Below are 21,583 nucleotides of genomic sequence, written 5' to 3'. Positions count from 1 at the left end.
CCCTTCCTCACCTCCCCCCTTCCCGCTCCTGTTTGCTTTGGTGAACACAATAAAATGTTGCACAACGTCTCTGTGTCGAGAGTAAACAAAAGATTCTGGTAACCTCGTCAGTTCAGATAATCTTCACAGAAGTTTTTCAATTTCTGCCAAGCCACTGTCCCACAAATCAGCCTTTAGACTGTTACCAGATCCTGGATCTTGCAAGCCCTGTAGATTAAAGTGGATTTACAGACTTAGGCTTAATTACATTTTCACTATCGTAACCATTCTCTCTGTAGCTTGTGTGCTACTGAGAAGATAATGTCTGTGGTGTGTGGCACAAGAACACAACTTCTGAAGTGCCCTGTGACAAGCTCTAGCTGACAGCCCTCTCTCCCCGGGGGTACCTGTGCTGATCTGCAGACCTGCTGCTGCCTGCTTCCCCTGCTGCTTCTGGATCTACAACTCAACGCTGCTGCTGCTGTGACACAGAGAGAGAAGAGAGGTGCGAGGTCACTGCTATCAGAGCAGAGCTGACACATTGATGCATACATGAATAAGCTCTGCTAACCCACCACAGCTCCTTTGGAAATGGAATTTCAGCACAAAGTGTGGCACATGCAGCTAGAGGTGAAACAGCTGCTCATATAGAGAGGCAGGGACCTCTGCATCTGACTTCAAGTAGTTTCAGTATTGCCCAAATGGAAATGAGACTCAGAAACTCCACAAAATGAACTTCCTCCTAGTCTGCCACCAGACAGAGCATGCCACATTCTTCAGGGATTGAAAGCATAACAGATGCATAAAGCTCCAGATGTTACCAACTGACTGCCCAGTGCACAAGGCTGTATATTTGCTTTGAGTTCTGTAAGCACGGGTCTGTTAAGTGCACTGAAAAACAAGGACAGAACCAGACCTTAAACACAGGGTGTTTAGAAAGCATTTAAAGTTTTCAGCTGATTTTCCCCCCCAAGTGTACATCTGTTACACCTGAAGCTTTAGACAAAAGCCACCTTAAATCTGGATGTTGTAAAGATTGCTGTTGAAAAATAGAAATATCTTTCTATCCCATGTAGCTACACTGCAGATAACAGAGCTCCTGTCACTGGAGAAAATTCTGCACTCTGAGCACTGACACAGTCACACTCACCCTAGATGACATCTGGATGAGGCACTTGGTGCCATGGTCTAGATGACTGGATAGGGCTGGGTGATATGTTGGACTGGGTGATCTTGGAGGTCTCTTCCAACCTGCTTGATTCTATGATTCACCATAGGACAATGAAAAAATATCTCTAATAGTCAAAAGCTTCTTTAAAGCTATTTTCTTAATGGCCAGGAGAAAAAAAAAACATGATTACTTTGGATAGAAGACTAAGATTCAGAACATAGCTAAAGTAGGAAATGTTCCCTTTAATAGCATTCAAATCTAAACCTTGCTTAGCAGGACTGTGGTACACAGAGAACTGTATATAATAATTCAACTGTGAAGCTGAATTATTTTTCATACACACACAAAAAGAAATATCAAGCAGTGTCAGGATACTGAAGTTCATAATCTCACCTCAAGCACAGGATCCTGCTTCTGTCTAAATATCTGTGGCCAAAGGCAAGTTTTTGAAATCTGACTGAACCTGTGATGAAATTCTGGAGTTTCCCAGCTTGGTGTCACATACTCAACATTATTTCTGCAGGGCTTTTTGTTGTTGTTCTTTGCCATGGATGAAGGTCAGTGGAAAAAATCAGCTTGGACAGGTTGCAGCTGTAAGCTAGCTGAGCAAAAACGAGAACATGTTTGCCTTCTCTTACACTACTTGCAGTCCAAGTCACTCCTTAACACCCAGCTAACAGACTTGTTCATCCACATACCAGCTAACTGGCTTATTTTTGTTCACATTTCCATCAGCCTGAGGAAGAGTTTAGGAACCTCACAAGCAGCACCACTGAAATCTCCAAGTTTATTTGGGAGCAAAACCCTGAGCATTTTTTTGCCTTAGTCCCCTGACCCCTCTAAATTACTCTTGATTTGCAGAAGAACTGCATGTTGCTTTCATTTCAAGGTAGAACAAAAACTCTGGACAGCAGAACTGACTTCAGAGCTGGGCATCTGATCTTTGAATCAGGCCTGGATGCCTGAAGGGAAGACTTTATAGACCTTTTCCAGTAATTGCTTTGTGCAGTTAAAGCTTCCATCATAGTAAGTAAAGGGTTGGACTTGATGATCTATGAGGTCTCTTCCAACCTTGGTGATACTGTGATAGTATAAGCAGCATCAGCTGCCCCTCCCCATGGCCATTATGGTCTTTCTGCAACGAAACTGAGAAATCAGTGCACCCATTCTCATGGGAACAACCCCTCTTGACTTACTGGGCTTTGATTTGAGCCTGCTGGGAACAACAAACATACCTCTCTTCTAAGGAGAAGGGAGTATAAAAGCAGTTCTATAGAAGCTTTACAGCAGTTTATTCCAAAAAGGCTGATTTCAATACAAAAGCAGTTCCGTGGCCATCAAACCTCCCTATTGTCAGAGCAAGCTGGAAGGTGATAAGTTAAGGACAACCAGATTGGTTAGAAAACGACTGGGAAAACGCAGACATCAAACAGTTCAAATAACTTCATCCAAAACAGAGCGGCTTGAGAGACAAAGATTTAAGCCAGGATTACAGCAGCACCCAAATCTACCGCCATAAATGTGGGAGAAGCCATTTCTTTCTTTCTGAGGGTGTGGAGGAGAAGCAGTGAAGATTTCCTTGCCATTTTTTCAGAGAATATTGCCCTGCAAATAAAAAAAGGGAAGGAAGTAGTTGTCCTCTTTTTATCAATTCAAGTTAGCAGGGAAGTTGTTTGACTGTTCAATACCCACATCCAATCTAACTCTGAGCTCCAGAGGTGACTCTGCTCTGCACCCAGGAACAAGCTGGCAGCATTGCTTTTTGACTTCACTAGAAATTAGGCTGGAGCCCAGGTTGGTGAGACTCATTCACTGCCAAGTAGAATGCTCTGAGAAATTGCCTCAGGGCTTGACTTTATCTTAGGCTGCTGCCCCAGTAAATTCCTACAGGAAGCCCTTCCTTGTCTTCTTGCCCAAGGTCCTCCGTGCCACCTGCAGTTTCCCTGCCCCGGCTAACCAGCACTGATCAGGCAAATTCATGCTGCAAAGGTGCTGACAGCCTGCCTGTTCTGCCCTCCCTGCTTCCCCTGAGGTGGCAGAGCCTTGCTCTCTGTGTGTGTGCAGCTGGACACAGCTGGCCGTGCAGATGTGCGTGTGGCTGCGCACCAATGCTCTTAGGGTTGCTGCTGCTTCTAACTACTAATCTTTCTTGAACGTGCTGTCATCACTGAGGCTGCTGGCTGCATAGAACCCCTGAGGGCTTCTTCATCCCACTGCAGAAGGGGTGGAAAAGACAAGCATTCCCAATTTCACCCTACCATCAAAACCAGAGAAGCTGAATGCCTCACTAAACCTCACCACTTCACCCCAGTGTGCAGCTTACTCACTTCAGGCACTTCAGCTCTGAGGTTCCAACTACTTGTGTCCACAGCAGGGCCCAACTACTTGTGTCCACAGCAGGGCCCAACTACTTGTGTCCACAGCAGAGCCCTCTCAGTTATTTTTTTCAATAAGCTACTGAAAACAGTAAAAACTGATGCCTGGACCACAACTGCTACCTGTTTCCCCTGGCATCTTCTCCTGTTTGCTGTGAAGCACACACACACTGTTAAGAATGACTTTTTTTTTCTTCTCAGTGCTGACCTTAAAGGTCAGAGTGAGCATCACCAATCCCTGTACAGCACAAGGAATTAGTGCATGAACCAAACACTGCAGAGTTAATTACCAGTACATATCCTCTGCTATTTTTATCTAGAAATGCAGCCAGCATAGAGAATGCATAAATCAAAAGGGTAAGTCCTCAATTGAGAGAAACTGCTGGAGCTAAACTGACTTGGAGATGAATTACCTCAGCTATTTTGTTACCTGGACAAACACAGAGTAGGTCCCACAGAGTGTCCGTTTCAGCTCAGCAGTCACTTTGAGAAAACAAATGATCAGCTGCAGTCCACTGAGTGCTATCAGGATAGAGAGTAAAATGATGTTCCACTCCACTATGTTAGGAGGTTCAGTGCACTGAGACCAAGAAGGATAATCTGTGAGGTACCTGTGAGAGAAACAGCAGTGGGAGATTAATTAAATGTGCTATGTCCAATTCACCATCATCATCAAATGGTTTAGGTTGGAAGAGACCTTAGAGATCATCTACTCCAACCTCCCCACCATGGGCAGGGATGTCTCTCAACTAGACTTGGCTGCTCAAGGCCTCATCCAACCTGGTCTTGCACACCTCCCAGGAAGGAGGCATCCACAACCTCCCTGGGCAACCAATTCCAGAGTCTCACGACCCTTGTGCTGAAGAACTTCCTAAGATCCAGTCTAAATCTACTCTCCCTCAGCTTCAAACCACCCCCCCTTGTCCTGCTGCTAGACACCTTTATGAAAAGTCCTTCTGCAGCCTTCATGTAGGATCCCTTCAGGTACTGGAAGGCAGCTACCATGTCCCCCTAGAGTCTTCTCTTCTCTAGGCTGAACAACCTCAGCTCTCTCAGCCTGTCCTCATAGCAGAGGTTTGCCTATACAATATAGAGAAAGCATCTTGGGCTTTAGCTCCAAGTTCAGGAGCCAGACTCTCGCCTTTCTTCATACCAGTGTAAGTCCTGCATAGGTCTGGCCAACACAGCTGAGGGAAAAGACCTATTTTCCTCAAAAACATCTGCTTCCTTAGCTTGCCTGACACCAAGCATCAGAAAGACAAAGCCATTCTACTTTCCTCACCCTCCAGATGTGCCTTTGAAGATATAATCCCATCCACTCGATGAATTGCAGAAGGGGCCTTGGATCAACCCCAAGGTAAAAATGATGCAACCGTATCCAGAGAAAGCAACTCCAAGCAGGGCTAGCACAATTGAGATAAAACTCTGAAGCAGAAAGAGAACAAAAGTATTACTTTGTGGGGACAATGTGCACAGCAAATACATTCAGCCTGACAAGCTACTTCCTTTAGATTAAATTGCACCTTTGATTGCCTCAGCCCTCAAAACTCAGGGAGAAAAATCCCAGGTAAAGAATCCAAGCATGTGCATAGGCAATAAAGATTAAGACAGAGTTTAAGACAGCCTCACAACTCTCAGTTAAGGATTTCATTTGAGGATCTGGTTGTTTTTCTTCCCCCAAACCTGCACTTTTGCAAAGTGCTAGAGGGACACAAGCAGGTGATAAACCTTTTTATGATGATATAAAATTGAGTGGTTACTTCCAAAGCCTCCAAATAACACATGCAAGGGGATGAAATGCTTTGGCTGGGGCACTTCACTCAACCTCTCAAGCTTCTACATTCTTCATTTATTTTACACCAATTTTGGTTTGTTTGATTTTTCTTTCCTCCTGCTTATGCACCAGAAGGAAAGAGCTACACTTGCTGTGACCTCTCAAGCCTACTTAGACTACTCCTCTGAGAAAGGAAGCGGAAGCAGAGCAGTAGACAGGACATAAGGATGTGCTGGAGGTGCAGCAGCAGGAAGGCACTCTGGGCAAAGGCTGGAGATGCACAAAAGTAAAAGGCAGGCTCACCCTGTAGGTTTTGTTGCAGCTCTCACTCTGGCAGCACCGATAGAACACGTTTCCCTCCAGTGCTATTAGAATGACTGCCAGCAGGAGGATCTGTAAGGGGATGTTACAAGGTCAGTGAAACGGCTGAAGGTATTAAGCCTAAGTCCTTCACCTGTGGAAGGCTGAGGCTGTGTCTGTTATGCTCTGCTGAGATGTTGAAGCTTCTCAAAAAGAAAGTTATTCAAGAACTAGGCATCTCCCCTGTGGAGAGACACTGAGAGCCCTGGGGCTGTTTGGTCTGGAGAGGAGAAGGCTGAGAGGAGATCTCATCAACATCTATACATATCTGAGGGGTGGGGGGCAAGTGGCTGAGGCCAATCTCTTTTCGGTGGTCCACAGTAATAAGGCAAGGAGCAATGGGGGCAAAATGGAAGATAGAAGGAGCAAATTCTTTACAGTGAGGGTGCTGGAGCACTGAAACAGCTGCCCAGAGAGGTTGTGGAGTCTCCTTCTCTGGAGACTTTCAAAATCCACCTGGATGCATTCTGTGTGGAGTACCCTGGGTGATCCTGCTTTGACAGGGGGGTTGGACTGGATGATCTCTGGAGGTCCCATCCAACCTCTCATGTTCTGTGACTATAGAATCATAGACTGGTTTGGGTTGGAAGGGACATCCAAACCTCATTCGGCCCAACCACCCCTGCAGTAAGCAGGGACATCCTCAAACTAGACCAGGTTGTCCAGAACCCTCACTTTGAATATCTCCAGGGATGGGGCCTGAAGCACCTCCCTGGGCAACTCGTTCCAGTGTTCCACTACCCTCATGGTAAAGAACTTGTTCCTGTCACTACTTGTTTCTTGCACTTGAAAGACAACAGTAGGGTGTCTCCTCTCACAGCAAAGCACCACTGACAAGGACACAGCTACACCAGTGAAGAATAAAACCAATCTCCCAAGTGAAACAATAAAACAAAGGATATCTTATTGATACAAGCACAGCAGTTCAAGTGCCTCCAGCTGGCACAGTGACACAGAGCAGGCTATCACCTTCCTTACCAGCACAGGTTATGCCAGTAGAAGCTTTTTGCTCACTTCACCTGGGCTTGCTTTTGCTTTCTCTTTCGAGTATCCACGGCATACTTCTCCAGCTGCTGGGTTATTGAAACCTGACACTAGAATCATTTCCACAAATGAAATCTGCACCCCAGAACCACAAACTGCCACTCAGGCACTGGTTGGAGAGGGGAGATATGGAAAGGGAATGCTTCTGAATCACAGCACTATCCTCTCACAGCTGCTGCCCTGTTGTAACAGGATAACATAGAAGGTTTGAATACATTGGTAATAATCCTCAGGCTAAAAATCCTTCAACACATGAATGCCACTACTGCATTTACCTTGTCCCCAAATTTTCAGCTATGCTTTTCTACCCTCACTCTCTGCCTGATGTGGTTTTTCTTCTGCTTGAGGAAGAGTACACTGTTTCAGGCAAATGATTCCTGCCTTAATAACTCTTCCAGTTCAGCACCTTCATAAAAACACTCTACTTAGAATCAGAGAATGGTTTAGGTTGGAAGGATCCTCAAGGATCTAGTTCCAACCCCCTGCCATAGGCAGGGACACACTTATTACTTTTAAGTACTAATGGTGTGCAGGTACTTCTAATATGTAATTGCTTTCTGTCCCTGAGGCTGCAGTTCTCTGTGAACACAGCAACCAGCAAGAGCAGTGAGCAGCTCTGGGTTTCACTGCAGATGAGCCCACTGCAAGGGTCGTGGAGAAAATCCTGCTACACCATTTGCAGTCAGAGACCAGCTGCGTTTAGCCTAACAGCAGCACTGGGCACTGTGAACTGCATCCAGTCCCCTAAAGACTGGACTGCATACAGCTCTTAAACACACATCTGAACAGTCATGGGGAGGCACTTTAGGTTTTGTTTCATTTTGGGTTGGTAAAGGAGCTCTAATTCAGCCTCCACAGGGGATTAAATCAACAGAATACCTGCCCCTGCAACACAGACACAAACTACACATAAGCAAAAAATCAGCAGAAAGTAAACAACCAACCCTGAAACATCATTGACATGAAACTAAATAGCACCCAGAGCATTTCATTTGGTGCATTCTCAAATGCTTTTCAGTTTGGGCAAGTTTTTCTGCCCTGTGTTTGTGCCAAAGCGATGCATGTTCCCCTTTGCAAGCACAACCCCACGGCGGCGCTCGCAGCAGAAACTACCCATTCTAAATGCATGGAATCAATACTTACCAGCACGCCTGAGAAACAGATCCCTTCAAAATACCACACGTAGTTGGGCAGCTGGTAGCTGGCAGCATGTGAAGCCTTCCCATTAGGGAAGTATAAAAGGACGTTAACAACAATACTCCAAAGGGCAAGAGGTATCAGCAGACAACTCAAACAGCTTCCACATGCCTCTAGAGCCATCCCTCTAGAACTTTAGAAGTTTTGCTCTTCTAAGCTAAGAAAAGATCAAAAAGGTTTTAAATAAGAGAAGCATTTGAGCTCCTCATTTTGCTTCGGTCACTTCACATCCACAGGAAGCAGGTGACTGGCGTTTGATGCCAGAGACAGGGAAGTGCTTAACAGCAGAACAACAGATGAGTATTGCCGTCTGAACCGATTGGCCACTCTAAGCAGACGTCTTTTGGGCAGCAGCTTCCCTTCTACAAGAATCCTCTTTTGTGCTCTTCCAAATGAAATAAGTCTAGGAGTGGGACTCAGGAAGGAAGTTCAGAGCTTTGACTTCCTAGTGAGTGCTGAGAAGTGCCCTCCTCCCGAGCGCACAGCCCGCGATGCAGATGCTCCGACACGCGGCAGGATGCTCGGCCTTCCTGCAGCTCAGCACTTCTGCTGCCTTGCTTAGGGAAATGACAAATGTGTCCAGCCCCTCCACAGAAGGCCACACACTGCCTCACACTACAGGGGAGTTAATATACCAGAGCTTGGCAGATAAGGCTCCAAGGGTGAGCCAAGACGTAGGGCAGTCTCATGAAAACACTAAGCTGAGCCTCAGGCACCTTGCTGAGAGTCCAGAAGCCCAAGCAGCACTGGTTAGAAACTGACAGGTGGAGTCACCATGCCTGGAGATGTTTAAAAGGAGGTTGGATGAGGCACTATGGGTCAGTTAATTAGAAGGGTTAGGCTGTTCAAGGCAGGATTGGACGTGGCACTTGGTGCCATGGTCTAGCCTTGAGCTCTATGGTAAAGGGTTGGACTTGATGATCTGTGAGGTCTCTTCCAACCTTGGTGATACTGTGATGAGTTGGACTGAATAACCCTGGAGGTCTTTTCCACCCTGGTTAAGGGTGTGATTCTGTGAGTTAGCCTTTCCCACAGCATTATGCAGCTGAACTGTTTTATGATTAAGTTCTGCTATTTCCCCAGCTGCTTTATCCTGTGCTCAGAGCTGAGCAGGCATAGCTACAGATCCGACCTAAACACATGTGACTTCTTGTGCAGAACAAAAGGTCTGGCTGTGTTTTGAAATGCCTGCTGCTTTGCACTGAGCAAAGCCAAAGCCAGACAGCTCCTCCATTTTCCTGTGTCATCATTCCCTAAGCCACTAAACATCACAGAGCTGGGGTTGTGCAAACGTTCACAGCGTGGCCCAAGCCTTCCTTCTATGCCCCTGTGAATCATCAGAAGATTAACTCAAGAGAAGGGTTTGCTCAATGGGAAAGTTATAGTCAGAGAACAAAACCAATTTGGGCTCCATCAAAGGCAAGAAGGCTGATTTTAGAACCAATGATGTCATGGCATATTTTCCTTCTGTTTCCTCATGAGCTGTTTTAGGATCTGTACACAGGAGACTTCTCTCATGCTCTCATAAAAGCTATTTGTTGTAACTAATTCTTTCCTATGGCTTCAAATGAGATCACCCAAGGAAATGAGCCTGGTGGTACTTAGGCATTACACCCTTTATCTACCCTTTCTCTGCTCTCTATTCTCTCATGTCTCTTTCCCCTTCTTTTTTTTTTTTTTTAAGAGGTTTCATTTTGAAGTCCTCAGGCTTTACTACGAGGCTCTTCCCATACTTCCTGTTCTGTACCCTAATCATTATGGACACTTTAGTCCAGGCCTTGTACAATCATAGAATGGTTTCAGTTGGAAGAGATTTCCAAGCTCATCCAGCCCAACCTAGCACCCAGCCCTGGCCAATCAACCAGACCATGGCACTAAGTGCCCCAGCCAGGCTTGGCTTCAACACCTCCAGGGACAGCGACTCCACCACCTCCCTGGGCAGACCACTCCAATGCCAATCACTCTCTCTGCCAGGAACTTCCCCCTAACATCCAGCCTAGACCTCTTCCAGCACAGCTTGGGACTGTGTCCCCTTCTTCTGTTGCTGGTTGCCTGGCAGAACAGACCAATCCCACCTGGCTACAGCCTCCCTTCAGGTAGCTGCAGGCAGCAATGAGCTCTGCCCTGAGCCTCCTCTTCTGCAGGCTGCACACCCCCAACTCCCTCAGCCTCTCCTCACAGGGCTGTGCTCCAGGCCCCTCCCCAGCTTTGTCTCCCTCCTCTGGACACCTCCCAATACCTCAACATCTCTCTTCAGTTTGAGTAGCCCAGAACTGGACACAGCACTCAAGAAACTTCCTTGGAAAATGACACCTGGAACAACATCCATTCTGCAGCACAGCAGCTTGCAGCTTGATTTATCTTGTATTTAAACTGAGCTCTGCATAAGCCAGCTCAAGCTGTGCTTTTTTGTGCTGGCATACTGTACTACCAGAGCAGGAAGCAGCCATTTTATACTAAATATTAAGCAAACTTGGCAACCAGTTCCTCAAATACCTTACTCACCAAGTGTTGCAAGAATTGCTTTCTTCTTGCTGCCAACGGCTGGGAGCTGATGCCAAGTCCTTTACCGAAACACCAGGTTTACTCTGGATGAGTGACATCTCTGCTAACTGAAAGAAATGCAACACAAAACAACCACTTCTCTGTGAGGGAACTCATCAAACTCCCCAAATGTCATCTTAATTGTAGAATCATAGAATAGCCTAGGTGGGAAGGGACCTCAGAGATCATCTACTCCAATCTCTCCACCACGGGCAGGGACACCACTCAACACAACTCAGCTGTTCAAGGCCTCATCCAAACTGGCCTTGAACACCCCCCAGGAATGAGGCATCCACAACCTCCCTGGGCATCTTATTCCAGAGTCTCACCACCCTTGTGCTGAAGAACTTCTTCATAAGATCCAGTTTAAATCTACTCTCCCTCAGCTTCACACCATTCCTCCATGACCTGCTGTTAGACACCCTTGTAAAAAGTCCCTCTGCAGCCTTCCTGTAGGATCCCCACAGGTACTGGCAGGCAGCTCTAAGGTCCCCTCAGAGCCTTTTTTTCCCCAGGCTGAACAGCCCCAGCTCCCTCAGCCTGTCCTCACAGCAGAGGTGATACAACCCTTGGATCATCTTTGTGGCCTCTCCTGGACTCTTTCCACCAGCTCTGTGTCCTCCTTATGCTGGGGACACCAGAACTGGAGGCAGGATTCAAGGTGGGGTCTCTTTTTAAACACCACAGTGAGTAGTACTGCTGTGTGTCAGTGCTATGTGGAGCTGAGCTAAGGTTTTCATCCTAAACTTTAGCCTAATTATTTTGCTCATTAGAACCTCTAAAATTCTTCCAGATCTTCAATTGATTGTCTGTACCAGAAAGAGAAAGAACAATTATGCAAGCATAAAGGCAAACATCCCTCAGCTGCATGGTTCCTATCAAGAACCTCTTTTTCCTCCTCCTCTTCTCACTCCACACTTGATTCCAGCTTGCAGATCCTTTTTCAAACAGCAGCTCCTCACATACAAGCTGTGCAGCTGGAAGGGGTGTTGTGTGTGCCTATGTCATGGGTGAGCATAGGACAGGCGTGCTCTGTTCCTTCCTGCAGCAGGGCAAAAGAGGGCCAAACACAACCAGCAGAAAGGCTGTGATAAACTTGGCTGTCAGGACAGCCTGAGAGGCAATGCAAGTTGTAGCCCACCTTTAAAAGGCCACCCTACCAGTTACAACAGCACTGAGGGTGCTTACCCCCCCAGGAAATTCCTTTTCTCTCACAACGAAAAAGTAACCTGCTGGTTTTCAAAGGCTACATTAACAGCTAGAGTCCAAAAATGAGCTGTAGTTGGATTTGGCCTCATTTCTTTGAAGTGTCACATTTTGAGTTTCACTTGAAAACTGCCATGGCCAGCAGCCTGCTGCCCTTGCCAGCAATGCTGTTGGCAGCCTACCACTCAGATTGCCTTCACCCTGAGAGAGAGCATTTGCTGTCACATGCTGCAAGCAACACTGCAGAGGTTCTTGCACAGGGTGCCAGAATACACACTTTGACTACTGTGTCCAGTTCTGGGCTCCTCTAACTCAAGAGAGATGTTGAGGTGCTGGAAGATGTCCCAAGGAGGGCAACAAAGCTGGTGAAGAGCCTGGAGCATAGCCCTGTGAGAAGAGGCTGAGGGAGCTGGGAGTGTGCAGCCTGAAGAAGAGGAGGCTCAGGGCAGACTTCATTGCTGTCTACAACTCCCTGAAGGGAGGCTGTAGCCAGGTGGGGTTGGTCTCTTCTGCCAGGCAACCAGCAACAGAAGAAGGGGACACAGTCCCAAGTTGTGCTGGAAGAGGTCTAGGCTGGATGTTAGGAGGAAGTTCCTGGCAGAGAGAGTGATTGGCATTGGAATGGGCTGCCCAGGGAGGTAGTGGAGTCGCCGTGCCTGGAGATGTTCAAGCAAAGCCTGGCTGGGGCACTTAGTGCCATGGTCTGGTTGATTGGCCAGGGCTGGGTGCTAGGTTGGACTGGATGAGCTTGGAGGTCTCTTCCAACCTGCTTGAGAGTATGATTCTATGAATAGGGCCTCCAAGATGCTTATTGCTGAAGTCAACTACTTCAGCTTAATCTATCACTGCCAACCTGAATCTGCACTCAATTTTCTGAACACCGAACCCAGGAGTCTGCTGGGTAAGAGAAAATTCAGGACATAGACTCAAGACTCTAAGCAGTTTGGAGGTAAGCTCACCTTAGGAGAGCAGAAGAGAATACATAGCTGTGGTCAACTGCAGAAGAGCCTTCTTACAGTCTTGAAACAGCCATGAGGAATGAGGTCCCAGACCCAGGACTCAGACTTCACTAACAGGGCTGTGCCTGTCGCAGAGTTGTTGCTGAGCTATCATACCTTTGTGGATGCACAAGTGTCTGGCTCAGTTAAATGATCTAAACCAAATAATGAAGTAGTTCTCACCCTCAGAGAGTCTGCTGGAGAGGAAAATGAGATTATGGATCCAAATTTAGGTCTAAAGTTTGGCCTTAGACTGCAGTGCATGATAAATGTATTTAGCCCTGGTGAAGAAGTCTGAAACAAAGAATGGTCAAATCACTGGAATTCAAATTCCACTCCCATGTTTGTTTTAGGGATCATTAATGTATGTTACTCCAATCTGCAGTATTCTTGCCCACCAATACAACTGCAGATGTGTCATTAGAGACTGATCCTGCTCTGGCAGGGAGGTTGGACTAGATGAGTTTTTCAGGTCCTTTCCAGTCCATAACATTGTGATATGTGATCTGTGATTCCGACCTGACTGCTTTATATTCATGTTGTCCTGCCACCACTGGCCTGTAAGAACAGGAAAGCAGTGTTTCAGCATGGGCAGGAAAAAGAATCACTGACACCTGCTGGGTATTTGTAATACAAATCTTTATTTGTGAAGTCTGAAAAGATGAAGCCTGTCCTCAATCATCCATATTTTACTGCTGCTTTCTTTTTTTGCTGCAGCTGAGCACTTATTTATATCCAGGCCAGACCAGATTGGGTTTGTGTTTGTTCCAATATTAGAATGGGAGTGCAACTTTATTGGGAGGACTGCATAAATTACCAAGCTGTTGTGTCAGTAGAAAGAAAACAACAAACCAACAACATCTTGAGTCACATGTGTTTGGGTAGTTGCCTGTACTAAGATGAAATGAACCAAGGGAATTCAGGATACCTTTTGCCCTTAGACACAGGCAGGTTGGTGGAAAATCTCTATATGACTCCAGCAACAAGGGCTGGCCCCAAGCCAGTTAAGTTGATGGCAAGAGCACAATTTGACATCAAACATTGTGCATTCTGGTGTGCATGGAATATCAAAAATAAAGCAAACCACAGAATATTCAAATACTCCCCACACACACACACCCCGAGGTCAATGCACTGCCAGGTTTCTAGCAACCATATGTCTGTGGGGGGAACAAAAAGAAAGAAACACACATTAAGGGGAAGAATGTTAAATGTTGTATCCAACTGTAAGACCCAAAATTAACCTGACCACATTTAGATAACCTTAGCATGCTCTTTGGTATTGAAGTTACAGCATGGAAGACAGAAATGAGAAGACAGGAACAGCCTTGAAAGAGCCCCAATGTTCAACTACATCCATGTGAAACGTGAAACACATTCCTAGCTGTCATGTGTGTGATGTGAAGCATACCCTAAGCCACTGCAGTTCCAACACTGCCACTACCACACTGCTTTGAACAATGTGCTCAAACTTTCTAACAAGACTTTATAGAAATGTTGAGAAAAATCCTCTTCCTCGTTGAAAAAAAAGCCTCACACTGGAAAAACCCTTTGGATCTCTCTGCAGGTTATGTTAGCTATGTGCAGAACTGCACCAGATTGTCCCACGACAGCTCAGGCTATGGCAGGGACCATCACCACCAGGAGATCTGTATTGCAGTTGCATCACCTACACACTGCTGATGAATGCAAGTGTCATAGAGGGCAAAAAAAAAAGCCTTGCAGCTCTTGTAGAGTCTAACCTGCCAGTGACAGCTGAGAAATCAGCTGAAAGCATATGGTCCAATACTACAGGAAAATGCTAAGAACAGCAAGGCTACCAAAAAAACAACAAACCCACTGTCCACTGAACTGCTGCCTAGGAATACCTAAAAAACAGCTGCTGAGTAAGACTGCACAGCAGGATCAGTAACAACAGCTTCATGTTCACCTGAGATGCACGGTTGTAAGGACAAAGAGCTCACCTCCTCATGACTGCAGCATGCGCCTTGCAGTCCTCCAACAATGCCATTGATGATCTGAATGAAGCACAGAATGAACTCTATTGCTCCCAAGACAAGGAGGATGGAAAAGAGGGTGATGTTCCACTGCACGATGTTTTGAGGCTCTTGACATACAGACCACCTGTTGTACTCAAAGAGGTACCTGTACACAGCAATTAAAACACATTAACATTGGGACACTAGAACCAAATTATGTCTAGTCTCTAACTGCTTTGAAGATGTTCTCTCTAAGTGTTGTACTCAGCACTGCTCAGGCCACACCTTGAGTATTGTGTCCAGTTCTGGGCCCCTCAGTTTAAGAAAGATGTTGATGTGCTTGGACATGTCCAGAGGAGGGCATTGAGGCTGGGGAGGGGCCTGGAGCAGAGCCCTGTGAGGAGAGGCTGAGGGAGCTGGGGGTGTGCAGCTTGCAGAAGAGGAGGCTCAGGGCAGAGCTCATTGCTGCCTGCAGCTCCCTGCAGGGAGGCTGTAGCCAGGTAGGGTTGGGCTCTGCTGCCACGCAAGCAGTGATAGAAGAAGGGGACATAGTCCCAAGTTGTGCCAGGGGAGATTCAGGATGGATGTTAGGAAGAAGTTCTTCACAGCAAGAGTGATTGCCCGTTGGAATGTACTGCCCGGGGAGGTGGAGGAGTCCCCATCCATGGAGGTGTTTAAGAGGAGATTGGATGAGGCACTTAGTGCCATGGTCTGGTTAATTAGAAGGGTTAGGTGATAGGTTGGACTCTATCATCTTGAAGGTCTTTTCCAACCTGATTAATTCTGATTCTGAATAGAAAATGCAATGATTTATTCCACAGAATGCTTGCTCTGTTTAGGAATATCTTATACTATCAACCACACACTTTTGTTAGGCTTTAATTTCTCTTAAAATCCAAAATCTTAGGCTTTAAATGTAGAATCTTCTATTACTGAGAGAGAAGACTGAAAGAGTAAGCCCTACTGCTGAAAACAACCACAGGGCTTCTCAGGACCAGGCCTTTATTCTGAACACAGTTCAGCAAATGGGTCTTGTGCTGTTGTCTTTGGGCCCTTACCTGCCTACTCTGGAAGAGTAACACACAGAACAAATTCAGAGGGGTACTGCAGTATTCCAGCTGTTACTCCTCACCCACAGCTTCAGGGCATCAGCACTGATGAGCATTCAGCAAGGACTTAATTCTATATTCAGTCACAACTGAGGGGGAGCAGGGAAGAGGAACTGCCCCCTTTTGGCAGAATGTAAAATTCAAAGTCTCTGCTGCAAAGTAGCTTTCTGTGGCTTCTTGGCCTGCCTGGCATTGGCCATAAACTGCTACTAGAAACAGCCTCAAGGCTGTCAAGCACACAGACACTGTAAAAGCACATCATGATCCAAAACAAAGCCTCTTCCAGCTGCCAGGGTTTGTGGGGATTAGTGGGAAATGGCAGACAACTCAGCTACAGGGAAGCTGGGGAGGGTCTGTTTGCAAGGGCATGTAGCACTAGGACAAGGGGCAATGGGTTTGAAACAAGAGGAGGGTAGATTTAGACTGGACATCAGGAAGAAGTTCTTTAATATGAGGGTGGTGGAACACTGGAACAGGTTGTCCAGGGAGGTGGTGGAGGACCCATCACTGGAGACATTCCAGGTCAGGCTTGATGGGTCTCTGAGCAACCCAATCTTGTTGGGGATGTCCCTGCTTACTGCAGAGTGGTTGCACCAGATGAGCTTTAGAAGTCTCTTCCAACCCAGTGTATTCTATGACTCTATGATTCTAAGGTATTATGCCAGAGACAAAGCAACTCCAGGAGCAAGCCTCACAACACATCAGACAAATTCCATACTAATTAATAGTAACAACTAACTAATAACTAATTCATAATATGGAAATCCCTCCCAGTCCTAAAACTTGATGTCAAAGAGGTTCATGGGCTTGAACTTTACATGCTCTATAGAATTATTACTTATATGTGCTCAGATCCCTTTTTGTAGGGCAGGAGACTTATAGTGCTTTGGTTTCAAACTGCAGCAGTGTGGGAAACTGATGGCATCTTTTTAGTTCTTAGTGAGTGAGAAGCAAGTGCTTGTGAATGGATCTTGGTGTATGGTCACCTGATATTTCTGCAAGGTACTGGAGTAAAACTATGTGTACATCAGAGGGAAAGATGCAACATCCTCATGAAGAGACAACTTACCCTCCAGAGGATTCAGTGAAAGGATAGATCCAGTTTCTTCCTGGGTGGGTATAACAATATGGTCCATGAGACAAGCCAAGTGCTGAAATGATGATACAGTAGCCAGAACCAATGAGTCCAATTAGGGCTGCCAGAACTGAGGACAGCACCTGCACAGCAAAGGTAGAGATGAATTTCCAACAGCCATCACTTTGCCTTTGGCATTACCTAGGACTGAGGCATGAAGGCTCACTCACCACACAGCTCTTCCCACAGTCGTCATAGCCAAAGCAGCCGTCCTTGTGGAGTGCAATGAACACCACAGCTGGGATGAGCACCTAGGACAGAGCAAACAAACCACACAGGGCTGCTTTGTTGCACGTGGCAGATAAAACACAGTCCTCATTCCTTAACATCGCTCCTGGGCAGAGGAGAGAGGAGCAGCCTGCGTAGGTGACTCAGTTTTACTCCTATTTAACAAAGTCAGCAACTTGCTAATGATGTCAGCAGCACCAACACCAGGTTAGGACTATTTCTACTTCCACTTTGTATACACACAGCACTTAAGTGCATTAAAAGCCTGCTATAGTATTGCTGCAATTTAAAGCACTTCATCTTTACAAGCTTTTATTCACACTAAAGCCTGTGTCCTGCAAATAAAATGCTTTGCAAAACAAAACACCCCCCCACACCCATTAACTTTCTGCCAGATGAAGACTACAAGGTCTTTCGTAAGTATTTGTTGAATAAAAACAGCTACCAGCAACATATTAATTAATGAAGAGAGTCACCACTGGCCCTATGACAAACCAATCTGACTAGAGTAGAAAGTCTAGGAACGTTTTGCTCACTCCAGGAAAACATCTCATTACAATCAGCTTTTTCTAGCTTTTCACAGCCTGTTTCCAGGGACAGAAATGCAAACAAACTAAGCAGAAGTTGTCTGTAAGAAATATAAACCATCCCTACTTCAGAGCTTGCAGCATCAAATCAAGCATTTGAATTTCATTTCATCTAGATTTAGCAGAGTAGCCTCCTCACCAGCACTAGCAGGACTTGTAAACATGACTCCACACCCAGAAGTACATTGGAAAACCCTAAAGAAAGGGCAATGTGCTTCCTTGCTTAAGGTAGCACAATAAAAGCTCTTCAGCTGAACAGCCACATACTCCTCAGCCCTTATTCAAACCTATTGCTTAGTCCCAAAGCTGCACGTCCAGCAGAGGCTGCACAAGTGTGTTCCAGGAACACTTCCACTGATTTCACTTCTGTTGTGTGTGTGAGGCCCAATCTCAGCCAGTCCTTGTGGTAGGGCTGTAGCACAGCCACAAGCACCTCTCACAAGGTGGAGGGGTTTCTGTGCAATCATTTTCAACACGAGATTTGCAGACACCTTGAGATCTGTAGCCTACTTCTAAGAGGACTTTTAAAAGCAAATGGAAGAGGAAGCCTGGAGTCAAGAACTTAAATATGCTTCAGTGTGGTCCACCAGATTGAAAATGTAGAAAAGACAGTTTCAGATTAACAACATACTATAATGAACACACTCAATTCTTCACCCCTTGCTGCTACTCAGATGCAAAGCTCTGATAATTGCCATTTGATTCCTCTGAATAAAGAGCTAAAGTAGAGAAATAAGTTATAGTAGAAATCAAGGATCATGAGATAGTAGAAGTTAAGGAACTGTAACTAAATGCTGGTTATAGAGGGACATTCAAAAGGAGAATAATCCAACAACATGATAAAGCCATAAGATTTAACCCTTTACACAAACCATGACCTGCTGAGAGGCTTGGCTCCAGTTTTGCATTTGGTTTTTGTGACCTAGAGCCTATGATTTTCTCAGCTTTAAAGTACCATAATGTTGCAGATAAGAGAAGAACTACTAGTAGCAACTAATAATAATTACAAGTAACGTAGCAATTTCTTTTGACACAGCTTCAGAGGTTCCTGCTGATTTGACTGATAAATCAGTGCAACTGCTGAAGAAATAGTAAGACCACTTAGCACCAAAATAAGCTTGAAGGAAACTGCTAGTTCCTTACTTACCAGGAAGCCTCCACCTAGAATGCCATGAAGACACTCCACGTATCTGCCAAGACGATGCTCTGAAGCAAATCTTGTTTCACCATTGGGAAAATAAAGCAAAACATTGGCCACGATGCTGAGCAAGGCAAGGATGAGCAACTTGTACCCAACACATCTAGTATACCTTCCAAAACACATGGCCTCAGCTTTACAAACCCTTCCTTCACCAGTCCAACACAACCTATCTCATACCTGCCCACACCTAAAAGAAGACCAGCCTTTATTCTCACCTCCTTAAATACTCAGGCTAACCTGGGTGACGTTCACACCTCCCCATAACCACCATTCCCAATTGCAGAGTGAGGGAGCAGGGATGGCAGAAAGCCACCACCCCTTTTAAATGCACTAATTGGCAAGCCAAATGCAACCAAGGAAATGTTGAATACTACCTAATTCCACTCTAATATGTGAGCTTGCAATTGTCACCAGTGAACATGATTAGACATGAACAACAGGCTTAAACCACATGTTGTGTTAGGAACTGAAGGGGGAAAAAAAGGGGTTGTTTTCTTTGTTAGAAGCAGCTTTGAGTTTTAGGTTTATAGACTGATTCAGAACAACCTGAAGCCAGGGAAAGACTCAGCTGCTTCGACAGCATTGAGTCAGAGTTTTGGGTATAAATAATAAGGATAGAGCAATGAGGAGTATGTAGAGCAGCCTCTCACTTTGCTATCCCATTGATGAATGGAATAAGAGCAAAGCTCATCAGGAGGCTGGAAAACAAATAAAATGGACAAGTAGGCTTCTAAGGAATGTCCTTGTTCTCGCCATTACAAGACACGCTGGCTTGAGATTTAATAGCCACTTGTTAAAGCTAAACCAAGCCAACATTGCTGAACAATGCTGCCTCAAAAAGAGCCTTATCAAACACAGTCCTTGCACTGAAATGTCATCTACACAAGCAGAAAACCAACCCAACCCCAGAAAAGTGATGCCAGGGGGCTCCAAACAGCGTTGCTTGTGCATAGCAAACAGGAGAAAAAAGGGATGTGGAAAAATTAAGCTCCAGCCTTCGCTCTTTGCCTTCATGCAAATTTTGCTCTTCTTCACACACATCCATCTCAAGACAGAGGCTTGAGCTGCCAATACCATTCCATGACAGTGGGGAACTCAAACATGCACAGGGCACAGATTAGACCTGGGAGGTGCTGCTGATGCCATCACCATTATCCAATGCAATTTTCATTGCACAACCAGTGGCTAGACAAAGTGAGTCTGGGAATGGCTCTCTAGTGAGACTTCATCACTTATCTAAGGGGAGAAACACTCATTCATGGGTTTTGTTTTCAAGATGGGAGCTTGAAGGAGGGAATGGCCTCAAGCTGCAACTGGGTAGGTTTAGACTGGACATTAGAAAAAACGTTTCCCTAGCAAGAGTGGTCAGGCACTGGAATGAGCTGCCCAGGGAGGTGGTTGAGTCGCTGACCCTGGATGTGTTTAAAAGTCATTTGGATGTGCTGCTTGGGGATATGGTTTATGGGGAACCTTGTAGAGTAGGGACATGAGTTGGGCTTGGTGATCCTGAGGGGAACTGGAATGCTTCTGTGATTCTGCATTACTTATTGTTGGTAACAGCTGAAGTGCACTGTACATAGAAGTCCCAAACAAACCCAGGGTGTTCTTGCAGGTGACACAAGCAACACTTCAGCTGAGAGAAAAGGAGAGCGAGAGAGCCTGCTAAAAGGAAGGGGGTGGGAGGGTGGGTGCAGGAAAAGAGCAGATGTGGGGTTGTGATGTAACTTCTCCGGGTATTGTAGCTCTTGACCTTGGAGACTTCCTTCACTATGAGAAATATCCTCCAATTGTAGAAAGGCAGGCTTACTATTATTGTGCACTTCACCTCTGGTGACTAAAGCAAGCATAAACATCAGCCTGCAAGTTTCCTCTGGAGGAAATGGAGACTGCTGCTCCACCGAAACCTCCCTTTATTGTGTTATGCTAAGAACCCAAACCACTCCCCTTGAACACCACCACCCAACGTGCTCCCTCCCCCCAGCCATCACACCACACAGATGGCCACAGAGCAGCAGATTTTATACCTGTTCTATTTATGACCTGTTTAATTGTTCCCTAAGCACAGCTCCTGAAATGAAGTTGTCACAACCAAGAACCTCCTCTCATCAAAAATCACTGCTGTGCACTACCAGGCATGTGGGGCATTGCAGTCTGCAGTTACCACCAAGCCTGCCCCCCAAACAGAATCACAGAATGGTTTAGGTTGGAAGAGATCTCAAAGCTCAGCCAGTTCCAACCCCCCTGCCATAGGCAAGGACACCTCCCACTAGAACAGGTCACTCAAGGCCTCATCCAACCTGGCCCTGAACACCTCCAGGGAGGTTGTGGAGCACAGAAGCACAGCATGGGATCAAAGATCTTCCTGACATCCAGTTTCAATCTCCCCTCTGCCAGTTCAAATCCATTACTCCTCATCCTGTCATTACAAGACCTTGTCAATAGTCCCTCGCCAGCCCTTCTGTAGCCTCCTTCACATACTAGAAGGCTACTACCAGGCCTCCTCGGAGCCTTCCCCTCTCCAGGCTGAAGAGCCCAAACTCTTGCAGCCTGTCCCCACAGCAGAGCTGCTCCAGCCTCCTGATCAACAGCAGTTCAGATCACTCTCCTACACAGCCATGCAGATCACAAAACACTTGTGCTTGTTTACTTCTCATGCCCGTTTGCTCCTGTTGCTGCTCAAAGGGAGCAGCAGTGGG

At 46.1% G+C, this 21,583-nt stretch overlaps 2 protein-coding genes across 4 annotated transcripts in view; both read right to left on the bottom strand.

The window, feature by feature from the left end:
- Positions 1-2,418: 2,418 nt before the first annotated feature.
- Positions 2,419-10,492, bottom strand: TM4SF18 (transmembrane 4 L six family member 18). Of its 2 annotated transcripts, XM_064165318.1 has the most exons (6): positions 10,406-10,492; positions 7,847-8,057; positions 5,603-5,692; positions 4,808-4,950; positions 3,956-4,136; positions 2,419-2,755 (listed from the first exon to the last, which is right to left on the bottom strand). In XM_064165318.1, the coding sequence occupies exons 2-6, from the start codon at positions 8,021-8,023 to the stop codon at positions 2,741-2,743; spliced, it is 606 nt and encodes a 201-aa protein (XP_064021388.1). In that variant the 5' UTR covers positions 8,024-8,057; positions 10,406-10,492; the 3' UTR covers positions 2,419-2,740. The 2 variants fall into 2 exon arrangements, with proteins under 2 accessions (XP_064021388.1, XP_064021387.1); XM_064165317.1 differs by lacking the exon at positions 10,406-10,492 and having other exon boundaries at positions 7,847-8,253.
- Positions 10,493-13,270: 2,778 nt separating this feature from the next.
- LOC135186747 (transmembrane 4 L6 family member 1-like) overlaps positions 13,271-21,583 on the bottom strand; it is a 42,488-nt gene continuing 34,175 nt past the window's right edge. Inside the window, exons 1-5 of one of the 2 annotated variants that reach the window (XM_064164731.1) lie at positions 18,834-19,010; positions 17,042-17,122; positions 16,806-16,954; positions 14,613-14,793; positions 13,271-13,808 (exon numbers count right to left, since the gene is read on the bottom strand). In XM_064164731.1, coding sequence (XP_064020801.1) covers positions 13,794-13,808; positions 14,613-14,793; positions 16,806-16,954; positions 17,042-17,122; positions 18,834-19,010 — 603 coding nt within the window. In that variant the 3' untranslated portion in view covers positions 13,271-13,793. Of the gene's footprint in view, positions 13,809-14,612; positions 14,794-16,805; positions 16,955-17,041; positions 17,123-18,833; positions 19,011-21,583 lie in introns of those variants that run through there. The other variant, XM_064164733.1, reaches the window with a different exon arrangement.

This window comes from Pogoniulus pusillus, chromosome 26 (assembly GCF_015220805.1).
Source record: "Pogoniulus pusillus isolate bPogPus1 chromosome 26, bPogPus1.pri, whole genome shotgun sequence".
NCBI lineage: Eukaryota > Metazoa > Chordata > Aves > Piciformes > Lybiidae > Pogoniulus > Pogoniulus pusillus.
Note: the sequence above shows the minus strand (reverse complement) of the source record. Positions and strands in the feature narration are given on the sequence as shown.